The 21546-nt window shown below is 39.8% G+C and overlaps 1 protein-coding gene across 2 annotated transcripts in view; it reads right to left on the reverse strand.

Annotated features, from left to right (window-relative positions):
- Window positions 1–17260: 17260 nt before the first annotated feature.
- TMEM200A (transmembrane protein 200A) overlaps window positions 17261–21546 on the reverse strand; it is a 72414-nt gene continuing 68128 nt past the window's right edge. For both annotated transcript variants that reach the window (XM_060167515.1, XM_060167516.1), the window contains one exon: window positions 17261–20205. In XM_060167515.1, coding sequence (XP_060023498.1) covers window positions 18714–20189 — 1476 coding nt within the window. In that variant the 5' untranslated portion in view covers window positions 20190–20205 and the 3' untranslated portion in view covers window positions 17261–18713. The remainder of the gene's footprint in view (window positions 20206–21546) is intronic.

The following is a 21546-nucleotide window of genomic DNA, read 5'->3' on the forward strand; positions in this document are numbered from 1 at the left end:
TACAGCGCTCCCTCTAAGAGAACTGAGCTAATTACATTCATGTCTAATTCAAATGATTCCTTTTATCATGATGACAGCAGACTTTGAAATCAGTCTGAGATTCTACAGGGATTTTCCGTAATAGGAGCATAAAGACATCACAGAGAAGCAGACCTAAGTACTGTGTCCCAATGCTGGCAGTATTTTATTGTCCCCACCCCCCTACTTATATTGGAAGCACTGAAAGAGAAATAGAACCACTTAATTGTTGAGTTTCCAATTTTGGAGGAAGGAGCAGGGACTCAGGTTGGGATTCATTTTGCATGGTCCTATTTTCATATTTGGAGATGTCCACTGTGTCTGAATTAAGGAATACAGTAGAAAAAGTTCAAAAGTTTGAATTTTGAGATTGTTCACTGTTTCTTTTTGTTTGTTTGCTTTGAGTTTTTTCTTTTGTTTTGATTTTTTAGCTAGTTGTTTGGGGTCACTTTTCTTTTTTAAAAGTTTTTATTGCAGTATAGTTGATTTACAGTGTTGTGCTCTGAAAAGTGAATCAGTTATACATATGCATATATCCACTCTTTTTAAATTAATTAATTAATTTATTTTTGGCTGCGTTGGGTCTTCCTTGCTGTGCATGGGCTTTCTCTAGTTGTGGAGAGCGGGAACTACTCTTCATTGCGGTGCGTGGGCTTCTCATTGCAGTGGCTTCTCTTGTTGCAGAGCACGGGCTCTAGGCACACAGGCTTCAGTAGTTGTGGCACGTGGGCTCAGTAGTTGTGGCTTGTGGGCTCTAGAGTGCAGCTCAGTAGTTGTGGCACATGGGCTTAGTTGCTCTGCGGCAGGTGGAATCTTCATGGACCAGGGCTGGAACGCGTGTCCCCTGCATTGGCAGGCAAATTCCTAACCACTGCACCACCAGGGAAGTTCTTTCCACTCTTTTTTAAGATTCTTTCCCCATATAGGTCATTACAGAGTACTGAGTAGAGTTCCTGTGCTATACAGTACGTTCTTATTAGTTATCTGTTTTATATATAGTAGTGTGTATATGTCAAACCCAGTCTCCCAATTTAAGAGCTCTTTGTTTAGGGCTTCCCTGGTGGTGCAGTGGTTGAGAGTCCGCCTGCCGATGCAGGGGACATGGGTTCGTGCCCCAGTCCGGGAAGATCCCACATGCCGTGGAGCGGCTGGGCCCGTGAGCCATGGCCGCTGAGCCTGTGCATCCGGAGCCTGTGCTCCGCAACGGAAGAGGCCACAACAGTGAGAGTACCATGTACCGCAAGAGCTCTTTGTTTAAAGCTGTGCCCTTTGGCTGGACTAAAGTTTTTCCTTACATTTTACTGCAGCCTGTCCTCTGAGCACGTGTTGTGTAAAGACCCTCTTCTGGGCGCTCAGTTTCTCTAACCCTCGTCTCCTCTGCAGCCACCAGGCACCAGACATGGACACTTCTGAACTTAGCAGAGGCAGAGCTCGTTAGAGAACAGGATAGGAGTCCCAGTGCACACAGCAGTGAGGCCCCACAAAGTGAATGAATCTTAATGACTTCACCCTCTGTCCTTACACTTACCCCTCTCTGCCCCCGCTGCAGCTTTCCCCACCTCCTATCCCAGAGACCATAAAACAGGTTTCTAAGAGGGCAGTGTGCCAATCTGCAGTACCTTCTGGCAGGGAAAAAGATGGGGCCAATTTTGTGCATGATCACGGTGGAAGATGTTTCCATGGCATGTGTTTTTAAAATCCTAGGAGAACTATCATTTTAATATGTATTAGTCTAACTAGTTAATCATATATTTTAGAAGACACACAGGATGAAAACAACTTGAAGAAACGTGCCGGGAATACCGACACTGTTAATTCAAGGGACCCAGAATCTATAATTTTGCCCCAGGCCATCTTTCAGAAAAGACTTTCTTCCACCTTTGAGTCCACCTAGGTGTAAGACAGCCTGCTCGATTTCATTGTTCTGGAAACTCTTTCTAGGAAAATTTTGATAACTGATACAATATTTATGACTTCTGGGGAAGACAGGAAAGATTGGAGAATTTTTCTTATTTACAATTCACTCTTGAATTTTATTCATTTTAAAGAAATTCAGAAACTTTAATTCAATGTCCGTTGGGCTTTATTGATATCTCTGTTTTGAAGAATATATAAAGTTATACTTAATATTTCTTTTCTTTTTCCTTGAGAGAGTTATACCTAGACCTCCTCAGTCTAGTTCCATATAAATATGAGAGTGATACGTTATGTATGTTTAAAGTTATCATGAAAATCTGGATGCAAATACCAGGAGCTTCTTTAGTCAGCAAAAACCCTTTGCACCTTAAAACCTGAGAACGTGGAACTGAAGGACAGAGTTGTCTCAGAACACCTTTGTAATTCACTTATCTGAATACAGATTAATAATAATACTTGGAAGTGAACTGGCTTTCTAATACTATCAGCAATGAGAAACTTATGACTGAGACTTAACATTTCAGGATTACTCTGCCCTTCCAACCACTGGAGACCAGCTAGTGCTATAGTGAAAAACTAAATATTGCAGTTGTCATGGAAACTGAGATCACCTTGGAGATGATTAATACCCATAGGGCTAACAGTGGAGGCTATAATCACATCATTTCTGGCCAAATTAATCATGATCAAATAAAGAGAAGCAAACACTTTTATAAAGGCCCATGAGCCCAAATCCTCTTTTCCAGACCATGTAAGTATTATCAAGTTTTGTTCTCTGTGAGTAAAGAAGTCTCCTGGTAAACAGTTATATTTCAATTTACTGAAGAACTTCTTTCTCATTCAAACGTAGGGGGTGTTGAATGACTCTGTCAGGGTGCAGAAAAGAAAGTCCACCTCATAAAGGAAAACTCTCAAGCATTTTTTTCCTATTATTTTTTTCCTTTTTCTATACATCCTTATCTTTTGAGAATCAGGTGAATCTAGATTATTATGATCTTTGAGGTTTTAAAAGTTTGTGGCTTTTACAGAGATTGCCCTGCTTGAGAGAGCTTTGCCAAAACCATCAAATACACTAAGATGTTATCAAGAAAGTCTGTTATTGGACAGGAAGAAATTATTATTGTGTAAACAAAAGAGTTCTTAACGGAATGTCAAGACAATAAAAAAATCTTTGTCACTGGGCATGGTTGGTTGAAGATTAGACTGTTCTGGTTTTAAAAGACCATAAAGTCATTATCAACAAAGATACTGTTTCAGTTACATATTTCCCTTGGAAATTTAAGTATCAGAGAGAGAAATAATTATAGAAATAGTTGTGTGTTTCAGGTAAAGAGGGTTACATTATTAAAATATTATTAAAAATTGATAATGTCAAAGATGATTGTTGAGAGGTTTATAATTTACTTTATAATACTTCCTCCTGGATGAAGGGATATTACCTTAGGTGTATTAATATTGAGGAATAACATGGCTTCTGTAGCAGAAAATCTGAGAAATTGCAGAGGTTTAATTCAACAAAGATTATTTCTCAATTCCTACACAATCCAATTTTAACAGCCCACTTAGTCGTAACATTACTATTTTGGAAAAACTCAGCTCTTTTTCCTTTCTGTGTAAGGAAAAACCCAGTTCTTCCCTCTGTGTTTCTCTCCCCTGTGAGTCTACCATTACTACTCACACAAACACTTCACTTCTGGTCACCAAGTATGTGGAGGTTTTGCCCCATGACAAGCAATTCTCTGCAGCCTCAGCTGGGTGTCCTACAATTTAAGTCAATTCCGATGGTATCTACCTGGAGATAGTGTCAGATCCTACAGGTAATGGCTCAGTCCTACAAGACCCCCTGCCCCTGCACACACACACTTCAGATGCCAGGCACAAGCTCCGGTTCACCTGTGCTTCTGACCAACCAGCTATAGATCAGGGGTTCCAAAGACCCTCCCTGGGTTTGATTCATTTGCTAGAGTGGCTCTCAGATCTCAGGGAAGCACTCAGGCTTACCAGTTTTTTAAAGGATATGATAAAAGACATAGATGAACAGTCAGATGAAGAGATACATAGGAAGAGGTCTGGGAGGGCCCTGAGCTCAGGTGCTTCTGTCCCTCTGGAGTTGGGACGTGTCACCCTCCTGGTGTGGATGTGTTCAACCAACATGGAAGCTCTGAACCCCCTACTATTGGGACTTTATGGAGGCTTCTTCATGTAGGCATGATCAATTATTAACTCCATTTTCAGCTGCCTCTTTCCTCTCTGGAGGATAGGGATTGGGGCTGAAAGTTCCAAGCTTCTAATCATGGCTTGGTCTTTCTGGTGACCAGTCCCCACACAGGAGTCATACGTGAGCCCACCCAGAGATGCCTCATCAGAACAAAAGATACTCCTAAGTGTTCTTATCACTTAGGAAACGACAAGGGTTTCAGGAGCCCTGTGCCAGGAACTGGGAGCAGAGACCATTTACAGGTATTTCCTGTTATTTCAATTTACAAAAAGAGTCCATGGATTTCATGTGCCTCCTTAAGGGGATCCAGTGGAAAGTACACAATACCATCTATAAAATATTCTGCCAAAAAACCTCACTGATCAGACAACCCATACATAGGACATATGGGGCAGTGAAACCTGTCAAATAACACCAGAGGGATGCAATCAGCTAAATCCAGAATGTGGAAAATGATACAGGAAAAATACTTTGTTTCCTTCAACAAAGAAATTGCAAGAGGAAAAAAAAGGAGGAGAAATCTAAAGATTAAAAGAGACTTAGGATATATTAATCAATGGTAAGGTGTGGACTTTATTTGAATCCTGATATGAAGAAACTGACAGGGAAAAAAAGCATGAAACAATTGGAGAAATTTTAATACTAAGTGAGTATTTGATAATATTAAGAAATTCTTGTTACACTTTTGGGTGTGATAATGATGTTGTGATTAAATTACGATGAGAGAAGACTCCTTTAGGGCTAAATGCTGAAACATTTACAGAAGAAATGGTGTGTCTGGGACTTGCTCCAAGATAATTCAGAGGTAGCGGTAGTTGGGGTGAGACCTTTACCTTTTTGTTTTTTCAATCACTCAGCAGCAGAGACTTTGCTAATTAGTATTATGATGTTAGAAATGAGTTTCCATTGTTAAAATCAGTGGCTTTCTAAAAGCAAAATGGCTGTGAGAGATGGGCTTCTGCTTGTGAAATCTGTGGTATTCAAGACAAGAGGATTGGCTGAAATGTTTTGGCGTTATTCCTACACATTTATGAACAGGTTTTAAAGTCCTGAGATCTGTTTTATTTCATTCTTCATCTTTTACCCATAGGGATGGTGCCTGAGGATTTTATTCTTAAATTGCCCTACAGCCAAGATATCGGTTCAGAAGATTCTGGTTGCGTCTGTTCCTTTTTGAATAACTGGATTGTGACTGTAGAAGAGTGGTTCTGAAAGTACGGTTCAGGGGCGTCTGGGGGCCCTGAAGGCTTGAAAGAGGTGCATGAGGTCAGAATTATTTTTTTAATGAAAAGGTTCTGTTTGCTTTTCTCACTCTCATTCCTTGATGGGTATACAGTGGAGTTTTCCAGAGTCTCCATGATATGTGAAAACATCATTGCTCTGGCAGCTAGAGGAAGGTGTGTTTTTATTTTTTTAAGTTCTCAGTTTTATCTTCCAATGCAATAAATACCCATAGATATAAGATACATACACAAAATCTCTTTGCAGTCTTCAATAAATTTTAAGAATATAAAGGTTCCTGAGCCCCCAGAGTTTGAGAACCCCTTAGTTAGATCGTTGTCATGTCTGCCTTGAGTGAAACTGTCATGGAGGACATTGAGGGGGTTCAGGACACGCTACCCCAAAATATGGCATCTCGGCATATTGAATATCTTAAGATGAGGAAATTTGAGAAAACGGCAGAAGCAGGAAGGTCACTCTGATACCCTCCACTCACATTATTTTCCCTGAAAGCAGGAGATAAATGTCCCATGCGAAAGGCACCCTCTCTGTATCTGGAAGGACAGGGACATTCTTATGTTCCCTACATGTCCCCACTGATAGGGAGCATAGGGCTGAAAGGCTGTATGAACAAGTTTTGTTATTTCATCATTTACTATCCCCAGCCCAAACCCCTTTGTCTTGTCAATTCTTCTCATATTTATTGTTTCTTTGTCTAAAAGGGCTATAAAATCGTCCTGCTCTGGTCACTTCTTCAGGTGTCTTCATTCTCTTGGGAAGTTTCCCATGTACATGTAAAAATTTAATAAAATTTGTATGTTTTTCGCCTGTTAATCTGCCTTTGTCAGTTTAATTTTCAGACCCAGAACTTCATGGTTGTTTGCGCCCACATTGGCTTAGGTCAGTCTGTAGTGGTAATGAAAACCATAAATCATATGCTCAGGAGACTTGGAATAGAGAGGTAGGAAGTTGGAGGAGAAAATGAGGCGAAGGGATGAGAAGATAGAATGGAATCCAAATTCAGGCGGAGAAGAGACGAGGAGGAGTTGGGGGAGGGGCTGGCATGGAGGGAATGAAGACTGGTTCTAGGTCCTAGAAGAACAGGTGATCTGGGACTTCAGCTCCTCCATTCCCAGCAATTCCTGGAAAAGTTCTCTGGCAGCTAAGCCAGCCCTGGTTTTCCCTTCTTGAGAAAGAAGTTTCAAGAAGAGTAGAGCCTGCAGAAGTATTATTTCCCTCTGCCCCAACTTCTTGCAAAGACTGGGATAATTTACTGGACAACAAAGACATTCATTCCACAGTTAGAGATAAAAAGGCTAAAAATCAAAGTGTAATCAATTCATCAGTTAACTAGCATGAATTATCATTTTAGATCTTTTCCTCTTGGAAGCACAGAGGATGGAGGATATTGTTCCAAAGAGCCATGTGTAGAGATAGGAAGAGGAGAGTAGCAAAGGCTGACTTGCAAACAGACGTGTTAAAAATTTCCTAGGGCCCCCTTGGGTTGGGTCAAGTACCCCTCCTAGCCTGGATGCTTTTTCAGGTGTAGTTAAGACTGTGTGCCACTCTGCTTTTCAAGTTGTGTTTTTTTTAACTTTTTATTTTATATTGGAGTATAGTTGATTAACAATGCTGATATACAGCAAAGTGATTCAGTTATACATATACATGTAACTATTCTTTTTCAAATTCTCCTCCCATTTAGGTTGTTACATAATATCGAACAGGGTTCCCTGTGCCATACAGTAGTAGGTCCTTGTTGGTTATCCACTCTAAGCATAGCAGTGCACACGTGTCAATCCCAAACTCCCTACCATAAGTTCGTTCTCTAAGTCTGTGAGTCTATTTCTGTTTTGAGAAGACTTTGTTTCGGCTTAAGGGACTTTTTTTAAAATAATGATTTTTAAAGTTCTGAGAAGATCTGTCACTGAGAAAGAAAGAAACTTAGAATATACTCAAATCCATTCAAGTATAGGTGACTTGACAATAATTTTTCAGTTTCTAGATCATCTCAGAAACAGTCTTTTCAAAACTGTTTGCCTTTGGTCTTCCTGGCCTCATCCAGCCTCTTCACTCTAAGCCCATTGTTTCCACCTCCTCGTCTCTCTTGCTGTCAGCAGGTGGTTCTGTGTATCTGCAGGGCTAGCACGGGTATCTACAGAGTGGGTGGTAGATACCATCTGGTAGTGTCCAGAGCAAGGTGTGAGCTAAAGGTCATAGCACAGTGGCTATTCCCATGCAGCAAAGGAGAACTTGGTTATTTGAGCTTGTAAACTCCTTGAAGGACAGGCAATGTCTTATTTTGCTTTGTTTTTACAGCACTTAACACAATGCCTAGTGCACCCTGGGCTCTCTGAAAGTGATTGTTACCGTGGCTATCCGAGAGTGCAATCATGGGAGATATTTCACTTTCTAAGTTCTACAGTTCCATTTTGTTGGAATGTGTGTGTTTTTTAAAAATAATGACTAAAGACTGTTTCCATAACCAGTAATGCCATGCAAATAATTTTAAATGTATGAATAATAGTTGAAGAAAGTCCTGAAAGCAAAGGTGAAGCAGGAGCTTGGGGTGTCAAATCAAAAGGAAAAACCTAGACACGAATGAGAGACTAAATAAACAGGGAATATAGTAACTGGCAAGAAGAGCAGGAGAGAGAGATGTGGAAGACGGCTCTGGTAGGAATCAGCATCCATTGTCCAAATGAGTCAGGACCCAGATGCGAATTCAAGCTATGCCTAGTGGGGACAGGGGAAGAAAGAGAGCATGAGAAAAGAGTAAACCATAAATACTTATCTCAGGCTCCGAAATGAAGAAGTGGCTCAAGGAAGCCCCAGGCACGTCATGCCACTTGATTTCTGGCAGGCGCAGATATTGAAAGAATAGCATTCTAGGCAAAAGGCACACACCGTGGAAAGCCTTGAGACGGGCAAATGCTTGTTCTGTTCAATGATCAGGAAGGAAAGTGAGTGGGTGGAGCTGAGTGAGGCAGGTAGTAATAGATGAGGCTGGAGGTGTAACAAGGGACAGATTATGTAGGTCCTGCCAGGGCTGGGAAGCCACGGCAGGGCATGAGAAGACAAGTGACATGACTAATCCAGCTGCCATGTTGAGAATAGACTACACTCCAGGATGGAAGTAGGAAGACTAGTTATGTGGGTATTTCAGAATTCCAGATGAGATAAGATGATGAAGTAAACAGTGAAGGTGGGTAAGAAATGTTTGGATTATATATGTTGAGGGCAGAGCCCACAGCATTTGCTGAAATATTGGGTGTGTGTAATGAAATAAAAACTAGAATCAATGATGATGGTAAGGTTTTGGGGCTAAGCAAATGGAATGAGGGAGTCACCATCAACTGAGAAGGGGAAGACTACAGATAGACCAGGTTTAGAGGAAGATGGGAGTTCAATTTTGATATGTCAACTTTCATTTGTCTAGTAGACAGCCAAGTGGAAAAGACAAGAGTCTGAATAAAAGGGAGAGTTTGGGAGTCATGGGCATGAGATGTTTTAAAAAGCCATCTGATCACCAAGTGAGTGAGGGTAGATCCAGAAGAGAGGAGAACCAAGGAATGAGCCCTAGAACACTCCAATGTTAGTGAAGAAAGGGAAAGACCAGCCATGGAGACTGAGAAGAAGGGACTAGCAAAGCAGGAAAAAAAGTCAGGAGGATATGTTGTCCAAGAAACCAAAGATGAGGGAGAGAAAAACAGACAAATGAAGCTGGTAAATTAGTAAGACAATGACTGAGAATCAATATTTCCCCATTTTCCTTGCTACTACCTTGATCCAGGTCCCAACTACTCTTTCCTTCCTTCCAATATTTCCCAAACCACTCTGCAGATCACCATTAAGCATATACTTCTAGAAAACCTCCCTTGATGTATTCCTCTTATGCTTAGGAGGTCTTACCATGAGTCTAGGAACCAGTGCCTGGCCTGGCTTTTGAAGTTATTGTGAATGTGAACTCCATGTTCCTTTGCAACTTACCTTCTGTTCTCTCCATTTTAAACTCAGTGCTCCAGACAGGCCACGTGTCTTGCAGGCTTTACTTCTCCCTGGTTCTGGGTCTTAACCTTGGAGGTATTTCCCTCCAAAAGATTGCCCTTGAACTATTTCCTTGATTCATACAAATCCTTCAGAGTATACCTCAAGTTGTTTCTTCCCAGAAAGCATTACCTTCTTTTTGATGTTCCTTCAGGGTGTTAAGGATAGGGCAGCTCTCATAGCTGGTTCCCAGTGCCGTCAACAGCATCTCATGAATGTGTATAAGATTCTTAAGAGTCTTTTAAAAAATCTATTTCTGTATTTAATAAAATGAATAACATCTGGATTCCTTCTCACTTAACTTGGAAGCCTGGATATTTACATCTTAAATTTCTATTTTCCCTCTCTTCTGGTATCTGCTGTTAGCTCATAGGTATAAAATTTCAGTAAGAGCAAGTTTCTATTTCAGGTTTACATCTATGAAATGAAGGTAATTTGCATGCTCAGGTAATGTTGGAATTCCTGGGAGACTGGAGAGTGAGGAAGGTGTGCTATACCAATCCCAAGACCTTGGTAAATGGATTGTAACCTCCGACTCTCTAGAAACACTAACCGCAGATGATCATTTTGACAGATAAATGCATGAAATTGAAACATTATGTATACCTGGGTAACTGTTTCATTGATGAAATGGAAATAACTGCTTTATTTCAAATAGGGCTTGGGCATTAAAGTTAAAAGGCAGGTATATGGGACACAAAGATAATACAAAGTTAATATTTCAGAAAGGCCATTGACCAACTCTACAGGTACTGAATTGCTTTTGCATTACAAAAATAGTTTTCTATTGATATGTTCCATGTTTTTAAAAAGATATAGGGGCTTCCCTGGTGGCGCAGTGGTTGGGGGTCCGCCTGCCGATGCAGGGGACACGGGTTCGTGCTCCGGTCCGGGAGGATCCCACGTGCCGCGGAGCGGCTGGGCCCGTGAGCCATGGCCGCTGGGCCTGCGCGTCCGGAGTCTGTGCTCCGCAACGGAAGAGGCCACAGCAGTGAGAGGCCCGCGTACCGCAAAAAAAAAAAAAAAAAAAAAAAAAAAAAAAAAAAAGATATACACAGCTTTTGAGATTACTTTCCTTATTCATTCTAGGATCAAAATACCAAGAGTACTACTGCATTAATTCCTTCTTTATCTTCCAGCAGTTGGTTTATAGGCCAGTCCATGCCTTATATTCTAGTAAAACTTAAAATTTTATAACCAGCCACATACATTCTCCCTTTCTTATCATAGGGTCTTTTGGGAACTGACCTATCCATAAGTGTAGGGCAATGAAATACAGCCTATATTTTTCACCATGAACAAAAAGTAAATTAATTCTCTCAGTCTCCACTGGGAGCCCAGTATGTACCAGCATTGTGCAAGACTGATGCATCTTGATGAATAAAGTCTGAAGTCTAGAAGAATAGAAATATTGAGAAAAGAGTCTACAAAGAATTTGTTTAAATCAGTTCCAGATTTTCCTGAACTTTCCAATATACAAATAATTCAATGACATACCTGAATTGACAATAACCTCCATTCTGACCAAGAGTCAACTCTTGGTAGACTGTGGCAACAGAAGTGAAAGAACAAAAATAACAAATATGAAATACATAATTTGAATACCCCACTGTAGCACCTTCTCAGATTTTCTTCCTTTGCTTCCACTGTGAACCCATGGCAGTGTTATCATTATGTTGCAGAATGGTCAGTACTCAATGTTACCTCTCCTTTAACCCATCACCCAAAGAGAACATAACCATAACATTGTGTTAATGAAAGTAAATTATAAAATATACAAATAAATTTTAAAAGTTGAAAGAGAAGAGTGTGAATAATCTACAGATGAAACACTAAATAATTAAATACTTGAGAGCAGGCTATACTTGTAGGACTAGACCCTTTTGGTATAATTTTATAAATATACAATAAATTTGTGTCCGAATTTCTTAGTGTATATCATTGCCAGAACTCTAGAGTAAGAAAAGAATGTTTTACATTAAATTTATTTTGTAAGCTGCTGAATATTTTCTTAGCCAATATAGAATACAATGTAGTATTCACACAGCAAAGTGAATATATTTCACTTAGATTACTTCATACGATAATATTTTTTTCCTCTCTGTTAAATGATAAGGAGCATGCTACACTTTACAGGACAATTATTTATAGCCTATATTGAATATGATCCAGGTTCTAAATGTCTTCCATATTTTTTGCTCATATGCCCTCTTAATGCCCTGACATAGTAATAAACTATAATAGCGAACTCATAAAATGCAAGAGCCTTTGAAAGACATTTCCTTAACTCTTCAACTAACTGGCTGGAAAGTTAATGTGACTTCTCAGATTATTAACATTGTAACTGATAACACAAGGTAACACATTTGGAATTTGGAAATGCTTTAGGGAAAAATGCAGGGGACGCGGGTTCGTGCCCCGGTCCGGGAAGATCCCACATGCCGCGGAGCGGCTGGGCCCGTGAGCCATGGCTGCTGAGCCTGCACATCCGGAGCCTGTGCTCCGCAACGGGAGAGGCCACAACAGTGAGAGGCCCGTGTACTGCAAAAAAAAAAAAAAAAATTATAAGCTTGGTTTTATTCCAAAATAAAGTGTAAATGGAATGCCTTTTGCTGGGCATGAGTTTTCAATAAGCAGAAAAACAAAACAAAACAAAACAGAAAAACCATATGGCGTTCTCTTCTCTCTCTAGCCCCCAAATCCCACACTTCTTCCTTCCCTCCCCCTTGTCTTCCTGCCTTCCTTCTAGTACATGTGGTTTATTGGATACGGGTGCAAATGACTCATTTTAGTTCCATAGATCTTGTTCAAAGATAATATAATGGCTCAGAAGGGCATACTGGCATAATTTTCATGGCAGAGTTGCATAGTTAATAAATCAAACACAGGAAATCAAGCTATAAAATAAGTATTGAAAATTCTTGTTCCAAACTCTGTGCCTTCTCTAACGTCAGCCCCTAGTATATCACCCCATGACCTCACACGCACTTCTATGATGTGATGAAGCATTCAAGTTACATTTTCTGCCCGAAATTTTAGATACTTTTCTCTTTACCAGTCCTAATAAACCCAAAATCTATTCATTGGATTTTGAATGTATGTTTTTTAAAAATGTTTTTTCAAAAAGTTTGGTTTGGTTTTAATTGATGGTGATACTGGGAATCAACAGTCCTGGATTCAAGTCTTGCCTCTGCCATGACCTTGTGTGTTCCACTGTGTGTCAGCTCACATGTCCTTATTGCTTCTTGATTCCAGATTGGCATGTTTCTATTAGCAAGTATTCTATCATTTGTACCACAAATATTGTGGCCTTGCCTAGATTGTAAACCATTGCACTGCCAACAAAATCTCTGCATTTAATTTGTAGAGTACACATCATCCTGAAGACACAGTCTATACTCTTCAGTGATGAGAAAGAACTAGAGAATTATTAGAAGTCTCAAACTATTAAATGGTGAATTAATAAGGGAAGAGACAGAAATAAAAGTAATTTTCTTAATCATTTCTGGTATAAAACAAGGGCTGGATCAACCAGTAGCAGAGGGAAACAATAGAAAGAGTATACATAAAGTTTAAGACTGTGAGGATAGCCAAACTGAAGTGAGAATGACAAGATCCTATGTGCAGAAATTTCCTATATCTTCTTTATGACTTATTTTCTCTTTTCTTATACTGTCAGCAAATAACAAACATAAATGTAAATAAGTTTACCAGAGATGTGTTTCAAGAATAGGAATTGACTTATATTAACATATAAAGGTTGAGTGACCTAATTCTGTCATGTTAATGAGCCCTATTCTTGAGCAGACATGATTTTTATTATTAAAAAAAATTTTTTTTAATTGAAGTATAGTTCATTTACAATATTGTGTTAGTTTCAGGTGTACAGCAAAGTGATTCAGATATATACATATTTTTTCAGATTCTTTTCTATTATAGCTTATTACAAGATACTGAATATAGTTCCCAGTGCTATACAGTAGGTCCTTGTTTATTTTATATATAGTAGTGTGTATCTGTTAATCCCAAACCCCTAATTTGTCCTCCCTGCCTTCCCCTTTGGTAACCATAAGTTTGTTTTCTATGTCTGTGTGTCTGTTTCTCTTTTGTAAATGAATTAATAGATTTCACATATAAGTGATATATAACATTTGCCTTTCTCTGACTTACTTCACTTAGTATGATATTCTCTAGGTTCATCCATGTTGCTGCAAATGGCAGTATTTCATTCTTTGATTTTTAAATGACTATTTCAAGGTGACATCAGCTATTGAGTAAAAGGCGCTTCAGTGAAGTGGGCCTTTTTTCCCTGGTGCCATCGTCCCGGGAGAAAGAGCATATAGAGAGAAACCAACTGAATTACTTCAGTTTGAATTCAGGTCACAAAGCACTTAACTCATCCAATGGGGATCCTATATCAAGTTTATGTACCCTATTATTGACATAAGGTCTAAAACAGGATTCCATATAAGGTGGGGGAAGGGTAACAGGGCAATTCATTGAAAGTAAGAGACAGAATAATCTGTGTATGGCTCTTACGGTTCCTACTTAGGGAACAAATGATTAAGATCTTTGAACAATCTAAATACCATAGCAGTTGAATATATACCACCGGGCAGGTCAACGTTTTAATATTTAAAATGCTATAAGTAAAATTTTGGTAAACTGGCGGATTTTTTTTAAGAACGTATTTTACTTCTTTTAGTTATTCATGGTGTGTTCCTGTAATGATTAAAAAGGGTTAAATTTGAACTGCTAAAACAAGTGGCTAAAAACTTATCTTCATCTAGTAAATTGTAAAATGCTGGCATAATATCCACTTTGATACAAAGTTGTGCTAAAAATGGGTTTTTTTAATGATTTTTACTGATTACCACTGTTTCTTCTAAAATTATGTAGATGGGAACACTAATTTGAGCCTGAAAGCTTTTATAATCGATGGTTACTTCTAAGCCAACTATAGGGTTTTCTATTTTTTAATTGTGTATAAAAATCAGTACTTCTTGCTTCAGAAAAGCGCTACCACTTTTGTTTAAATGATTATACTTACATTAAGATTATCAGTGTTAACATAAATCTAAAATTGACCATACATTCTGCTTTGGGCCACCTGCCATCACCTAGTATAGACACCTTTGATCCTGCTTATGAGTCTGCTGACTACTGGCTCATGGGTCTGAAGCAGTTCATCTGGACTGGGGGAAAACATTAGTTCATTATGGCTGCTGTAACAAATTACACAAAAATAGTGGATTAAAACGACATGTATTTCTTCTCTTACAATTCCAGAGGCCGCAAGTCCAAAATCATTTTCACTGTGCTAAAGTCAAGGTCAACCAGCAGGGCTGGTTCCTAGAGAGGCGCTGAGGGCAGAATCCACTTCCTTGGTTTTACCAGCTTCTAGAGCTTCCGTCCTTGTATTTCTCAGCTCATGGCTCCTCCCTCCATCTTTAAAGCCAGGATCTTGGCCTTCCATTCTCTAGCTGCTTGGGTCACATCATCGTCTCCTCTGCTTCCTTCTTACAAGGACCTTTGTGATTACACTGGGCCCACCTGAATAATCCAGGATAATCTCCCCCACTTTAAGATCTTTAACTTAGAGTTGCAAGTCCATTTTGCCATATGGGACATGGACACTTTTAGAGGACTTTTATTCACCCTACCACAGGGGGTATACTTGGGGGGTAGGGTGGGGGCAGTGTGAAGCTTGAAGAACTCTTAGGTGACACTTTCAGACAGTAATAGCTCACATATGTTGAGTGTTCGCTATGGGCCCACGCAGGCACATCCTGGATCCCCTATGAGCATCAAACCATTTAATCTATAGCAATGGCTCTTCATCCCAAGGCACCAGGAACCCGGGACTTTTAGAGTTAGAAAGGACTTTAAAATTGATGTTCTTACCCGTCTCGTTTCCCACTTGAGGAATGAAGGCTTGAAATTAAGAAATTAATTGAAATTGAATTAATTGAAATGCAGAGATGAAGTGATTTATTCAAGGCTACACAGCGAGGGTGGCAAAGCCATTGGGGGCATACTGTGCTCTTGTCACCTAATCCAGGCTAAGAACACGCAGCTTTCCTGCTTCTCAAGGGCACACCTCATGTGATGGGCACAACCCCAAATTCGTTGTTTAAATCCTAACCCCCTGTACCTCAGAATGTAACCCTATTTGGAGATAGGGCCTTTTAAAAGGTAATTAAGGTGAAATAAGGCCTCTAGGGTAGGGCCTGAATCCAACATGACTGGTGTGGTCATAAGGCAAAGATACACCAGAGACACACAGTGAGAAAGTAGCTTCTGCAAGCCAAGGAGACAGGCCTCAGGACAAGCCCAATACCTTGATCTTGCATTTCAGACCTGGAGAAAATAAATTTCTATTGTTTAGGCCACCCAATCTGTGGTATTTTGTATAGTAGCCTGAGCAAACTAATACACCCTGGATAGGCCACAGGCCTTAGAAACTCTTTGGACTAGGGGCAGCTAGTTCATGGTCCAGATTTCTGGGGTTTCCCAGAGGAAGAAATGGAGTTTATAAGTAATATGCAATATTTATAAAAGCCTAAGGGAAATGCACAAAATAGAGTCTAACTAAAATTCCAGGTTCCATTGCTTTGGGGTGGAATTACATCAAGTCAATATGGCGACATCAGCTATTTCATATGCGTCTAAAATTTTACTTAGCAACATGTCTTTGATTAATTTAAAATAAGAAAATTATTTATTGTTTAATAAACTTGGTTTGTCTGGTAAGTAAAAACTCAGGCTTTTTGATGGAGTGGAGGCTGAACAGAAATCTCTGCTTTGAGCTCCCAATTCCTTTATTCAAATCTTCCAAGACCCATGCTGTTTAATCCTCTTCAAATTGCTAGAGCTCTTTCAGGGGTGAGCTGAACAAATTATATGACTTTAGTCATTTGTCACATCAGGGTGTTGTGAGCCATTGTTTTCAGATCTGGGAGTATCACTGACATTTGCTAGATGCTATGTATTTGGTTATCTTCCTGAAAGTCAATGAAATTTTAAGTGAAAATCATCCTAAGTGTATTAGTCAGGGTTCTCCAGAGAAACTAAACCAATAGAAGATCAGATAGACAGATAGATCGATAGATAGATAGATAGATAGATAGGTAGATAGACATTTATATATATACACACACACACATATATTTATTTTGAAGGATTGGCTCTGGAGCCAAGAAATCCTACTCTCTGCCATCTGCCTGCAAGCTAGAGAGGCCCAGGAAAGCAAGTGGTAGTTCTAGCCCAAACTCAAAGACCAAAAAACCAAGGGAGCCAATGGCATAAGTCCCAGTCGGAGTCCAAAGGCCTGAAGACCAGGAGCACTGATGTCCTAGGGCAGGAGAAAGTGGATGCCCCAGCTCAAGTAGAGGGAGGGAATTCATCCTTCCTCTGCCTCTTTGTCCTGTTCAGGCCTCCGGTGGATTGGATTAGATCCACCTGCATCGGCGAGGGCAATTATCTTTACTCAGTCTACCAACTGAAATGCTAGTCTCTTCGGGAGACACCCTAACAGACACACCTAGAAATCTGGACATCCCTTAGCCCGGTCAACTTGACACATAAAATTAACCATCACATCCAAATAACAAAATATGAAAATAGCTTAATACAACAGGTGGATGGACCTAGCTCTTTAACCTAATAGAAGCAAAAGAAAAAAGCCAGAGCACCCAATGCAGACGCTAGGGTATCAAGCACCTTCAGTACAACGTATCTGAAAGTTTGAAAAATGGTACTTTGAACAGAAATGTATTTTATTCAAAAAATAATAGAAATGTATGAAGAACACACACTAGTATTAAGACTGGAGGTTTATTAAATGCTTTATCGTAAAGTATTAAGCCCACTCCATTACAATACACAGGCTTGATGTTCTAACAAGTAACACTGTGCCTCAGTCCAAGGAAGCTCGTGATGCTAATACAAGGTGGAATTGTGGGGAGCTACAAATACAAAGCTATCTTCCTTCTCCTCTTCCACAACAACTGCAATACTGATGTTCAGAAATGTGTATGCATTGGGAAAAACTTGTAAAATTTCCTGAGTATTCCGTCAAACAATTTTTTAAAATTAGGTTACCTTAATGGAAAACATGAAAATTTTCTGATGGAAAATCCATTTTAATATTTATTATCTTCAATAACTGAGAACCGCAATCCAAAATATCTATTACACCATAAGAAAGTCTTCGGAGTTACCATAAGGCTTTCTAGCATAAGGTAAATTTCAAGGCAATGTATCAAGGACTAAATTTTCTTCAACCACCAACTTAGTGATATGCAAAGATAAAAGAAATGTCAAGGTTAGCTGATTATCTTCCAAATAACAGGATCTAAAAGATATTGGGGGAAAACAAGGATGTGGGAGTGAGTGGATATTAGATGATAAGAGAGACGGCTAGGAAAAGGTACTGAGACTAGTTAGCATTAACTAGCATGTATTTTTATTCATTAGTCAATCTTTTCTTCATATATGTAATTATTTCAAGATAGCACGTCTAAACACTAAATTGGTTCATTCATTTTTCAAGTCAGTTGCAAAGAAATTTTGATTCTGAATATCTAAAGTTATAGCTGAGCATTTTGATATTTACCCCTAAGAATATCTGGCATTCTCAGCCATGGCTCTTGAATACATGGTTTCTTAGTAAAATATCACTAAAATAGAACTGATGTTGAAAAAAATACTACCTACCTAGAGCTCAGGGTACTAGTCACAACCAAACTCCACCAATTCTTGTCAATTAGCTACTCAGTACTAAGCCAATTTACCCGATTCACATTATTTAGCTTGCACAGAAGCTAGATCTTTTTCCTTTTAAATAATTTAACCAATCCTATATAAAAGCAAATTTTCAGAAAATGACACCTAAGATTAGCATTGAATTTGGCACTTCTAGTCTACACTTTGGTACCCTGCCTCTTCTAAACTGGACACTTTGCTCTATGAATATGACCATCCATGAAAGAACTTTAAAGTAAAGAATAGGAACTTTAATTTGGATGGAAGTATTTTGTATTCATATTAATGAAGGAACCCATGCGCTCAAGGGAACGGAAAAAAATAAATTCATATGCAGTAATATAGAGTACTGCAATCCTAAGTAATCCAAACATATAACCATCTCCATTACAGAATTAAGCAGCCAGGTCTAATACACTACAAACCATTTGATTAAAAAGGCTTATAACCAAGGCTTTAACAAGGGAACACTGGTGAAAATAGGTTTAGAATATAGAGCCTTGTAAAATAAGATCTTTTTTCAACATTAAAACCTTGTTTCAGAAGTTCCCCGCTTCAAGTTGTTACTCAAAAACTCATCATGTTCGAAACTCAAATTGTTGTGAGACCTTGAAATCATAAGAAGCTTCTCCTTATTGGTAAAGTCTTTCTTGACTGCAGCCTGGGGTACAAGCAGCCTCTCCATCGGGTCCTCTTTGTTCTCTAGTTTCATGTATCCTTTGCTGTTGCTTCGATCCAACCGAGGCCAGCTTGGATGTTTCCGTTGTTCTGCCTGAACGGTTAAGGTGGAGTGACCCCGGTCTAAGTCTAAGGATTTCGAGTGTGATGAGAGCAAATGCAAGGATGTGTTGGACCCAAACTGTCTTCTAGCATCCCCAGGAGACAAGAGCTGTCCAGCCCCAGGTCCAAGGGCCACAGAGGACTTGTACTGACTTGACAGTGACTCCCCAACGGAATTATTCCTTGGGAGCATCATACTGACTGGCTGGAAGGACTGACTGGTATTGGGCAAAGGGACCATAAGGGAGTCCATTGACAAATTCCTCGACCTACTTTTGAGGTTGTCAGCATCCTCAGTGATGTTATCTATACTGGGCTCATCAATAACGCAATTATTAAGTTTGATCACGGGCAATGTAAAAGTACTGATGGATGATGACACAATTGACTTGGTTTCGCATTTCTTAGGGCCACTGGTCTTATCATCAGTTGTCTGGGAAGGAGGTGGATAGAGGCCACAAACAGAGTTAGAGCTGTCAGAGAGCAAAGGTGGCATAAGATGTCCAAAACTCTTACTTTCATTTCTCACCAGCTCGTCCTCCTCCACAGAGCTGTCCATCCGAAAACTGCTCCTAAAACCTGAAAAAGAAGCAATGGTATTTGCTGCCAGTCTCGAGGCACAGGAGTTCCCATTCTGTTTTACTTCCGTTTCCCCCATTAGACCAGGGTAGATGCCATTCATATGCTTTTGCTCCTTGATTCTTAGCGTGTGGATGTCGATGACTGTGGAATAGATATCCCTCATGTGTATGACTTTTGTTTCTTTGTCACGGTTCTCGTGAAGAATGGCGTTAGCACAAATGAAAATGAAAATGCCAATCCCCATTGTGAAAGGGCCAAGCATTTTCATGTTATCAGAATGCAAATGCTGCTCAAAGAAGCGAACCACCACACCACCTTGGCTCCGGATGACCTGAGTTTCGTTTGTTGACAATGTCGTCTCAGCATCGATAAAACGTTCTTTTTGAGGCCAATATCCAAGGACTGCCATTGCGATTCCTACAATGGAGATAAGGACTCCTAAAATGAGGAAGAAACCAGATGGGGAATAAAGCCGGATTTTGCCGCGAACAACCACGACATCGGCCCGAGGTCGACGCCTGGCCGGTTTCTTCTCCTGGGCAGCAGGCAACGGGCTGAGGTTGACATGATGCTGCGATCTGGCGGAGTCTTGCCTCTTCAAGGCGGCCAGGCCTGTTATCACTCCACCAGTTGCTATCATAGTTCAGTCTTTTATGCTGAAAAGAAGAGAAAAAGACGACAATCTTAAGTATGTTCTGAGGTATGCAGAGCAGTTCAGCACTTGTTTATATAAGACGTTATGGAAAAACCCGAGCGAACATTTTGGCCAACCTGTATATTGTTGTTATTGCTTCATATAATGCAATGGGGCCGAGGAATAAGGCTTTAATTTGGGTAGAAGTTTTGTTTATTGACTAATGTAAAATTCTGGATATTTCCTTTTTTGGCTGAATTAGTGTTTCTATTATTAATGAAATGTGAGCTCAAGGTATATTTTACTTAAATAATTTTATCACTTATTATATAAAACAGTTCCTTGGTCACAAGATACACATATTCTCTATCTCTGTCTCTCTCTCTCTCTCTGTCTCTGTCTCTCTCACACACACACATCATCCTTCATTATCTGTTATTTTAAAGAAACAGAAAAATCCAGAACACTTAATAGGCCCCAAACAAACTCTAGATTTACAAATAGAATACATTCCAGCAACTCACAGTTCTAAGACCATTCTTATGAAGGTCACCAATGAACTCTTACCTACCATGTTTAATTTCTCCTGCTCAATTCTCATCTTCCTCACTTCTCTCTTTCCATGGATATTACCTGACCCTTCCTTTCTTGAAACTCTCTCTTGTCCAGCTCTTTATGATACTAAGCCTTCTGCCTCTTCCCTGACCTCACTGACTATTTCGATTCTGGCTCATCTTCTCTCACCTACAAGTAGACCACCTTCCCTCCAGTGTCCTGTCCTTGGCCATCTTCTCTTTATGCTCCCCCTTGGTATTCATTTTCCCTCCCACGCTTTCCACCATTTCCTTTAAGCTAATAAGTCCCAAGTCTGTATTTCAAACTGTGGCCTGAGTTTCAATTTCACATTTCCAGCTCTCCACTGGGGGACATATATATGTACATTGATGCTCCTCTAGCAAAGCTGAACTCACCTTCCATCCCACAGCACACAGAGCTGGACTCACCTTCCACCCATACTACTTGACTTGTCTGACTTTTTCAGTGCTCTCAGTTCTCAGGCTTGACTCTCCATAGTTACCTTTAACTCCTCCCTTCCTTCTTCCTCTCATCTTCCAATCAGGTTCTAACTCCTAGAAATGTTCACTATAGAATGTCTCTCAGTTCTACCCCTTCATTCCAATCCTGCTCTTCCCAGCCTAGTGCAGGTCTTATGAACTCTTACTAGACCATTATAATAACTTCCCAACTGGTCTTCCAAACTCCATTTCTCTTCCTCCACAATCAAGCTCACACGCTGAGGGCAGATTAATTATCCTAAAATACAGTTCCAAAGTTGTTTAAAGAGTGGAAGAATGGATAAAAT

Source organism: Lagenorhynchus albirostris, chromosome 12 (genome assembly GCF_949774975.1).
Source record: "Lagenorhynchus albirostris chromosome 12, mLagAlb1.1, whole genome shotgun sequence".
Taxonomy (NCBI): Eukaryota; Metazoa; Chordata; class Mammalia; order Artiodactyla; family Delphinidae; genus Lagenorhynchus; species Lagenorhynchus albirostris.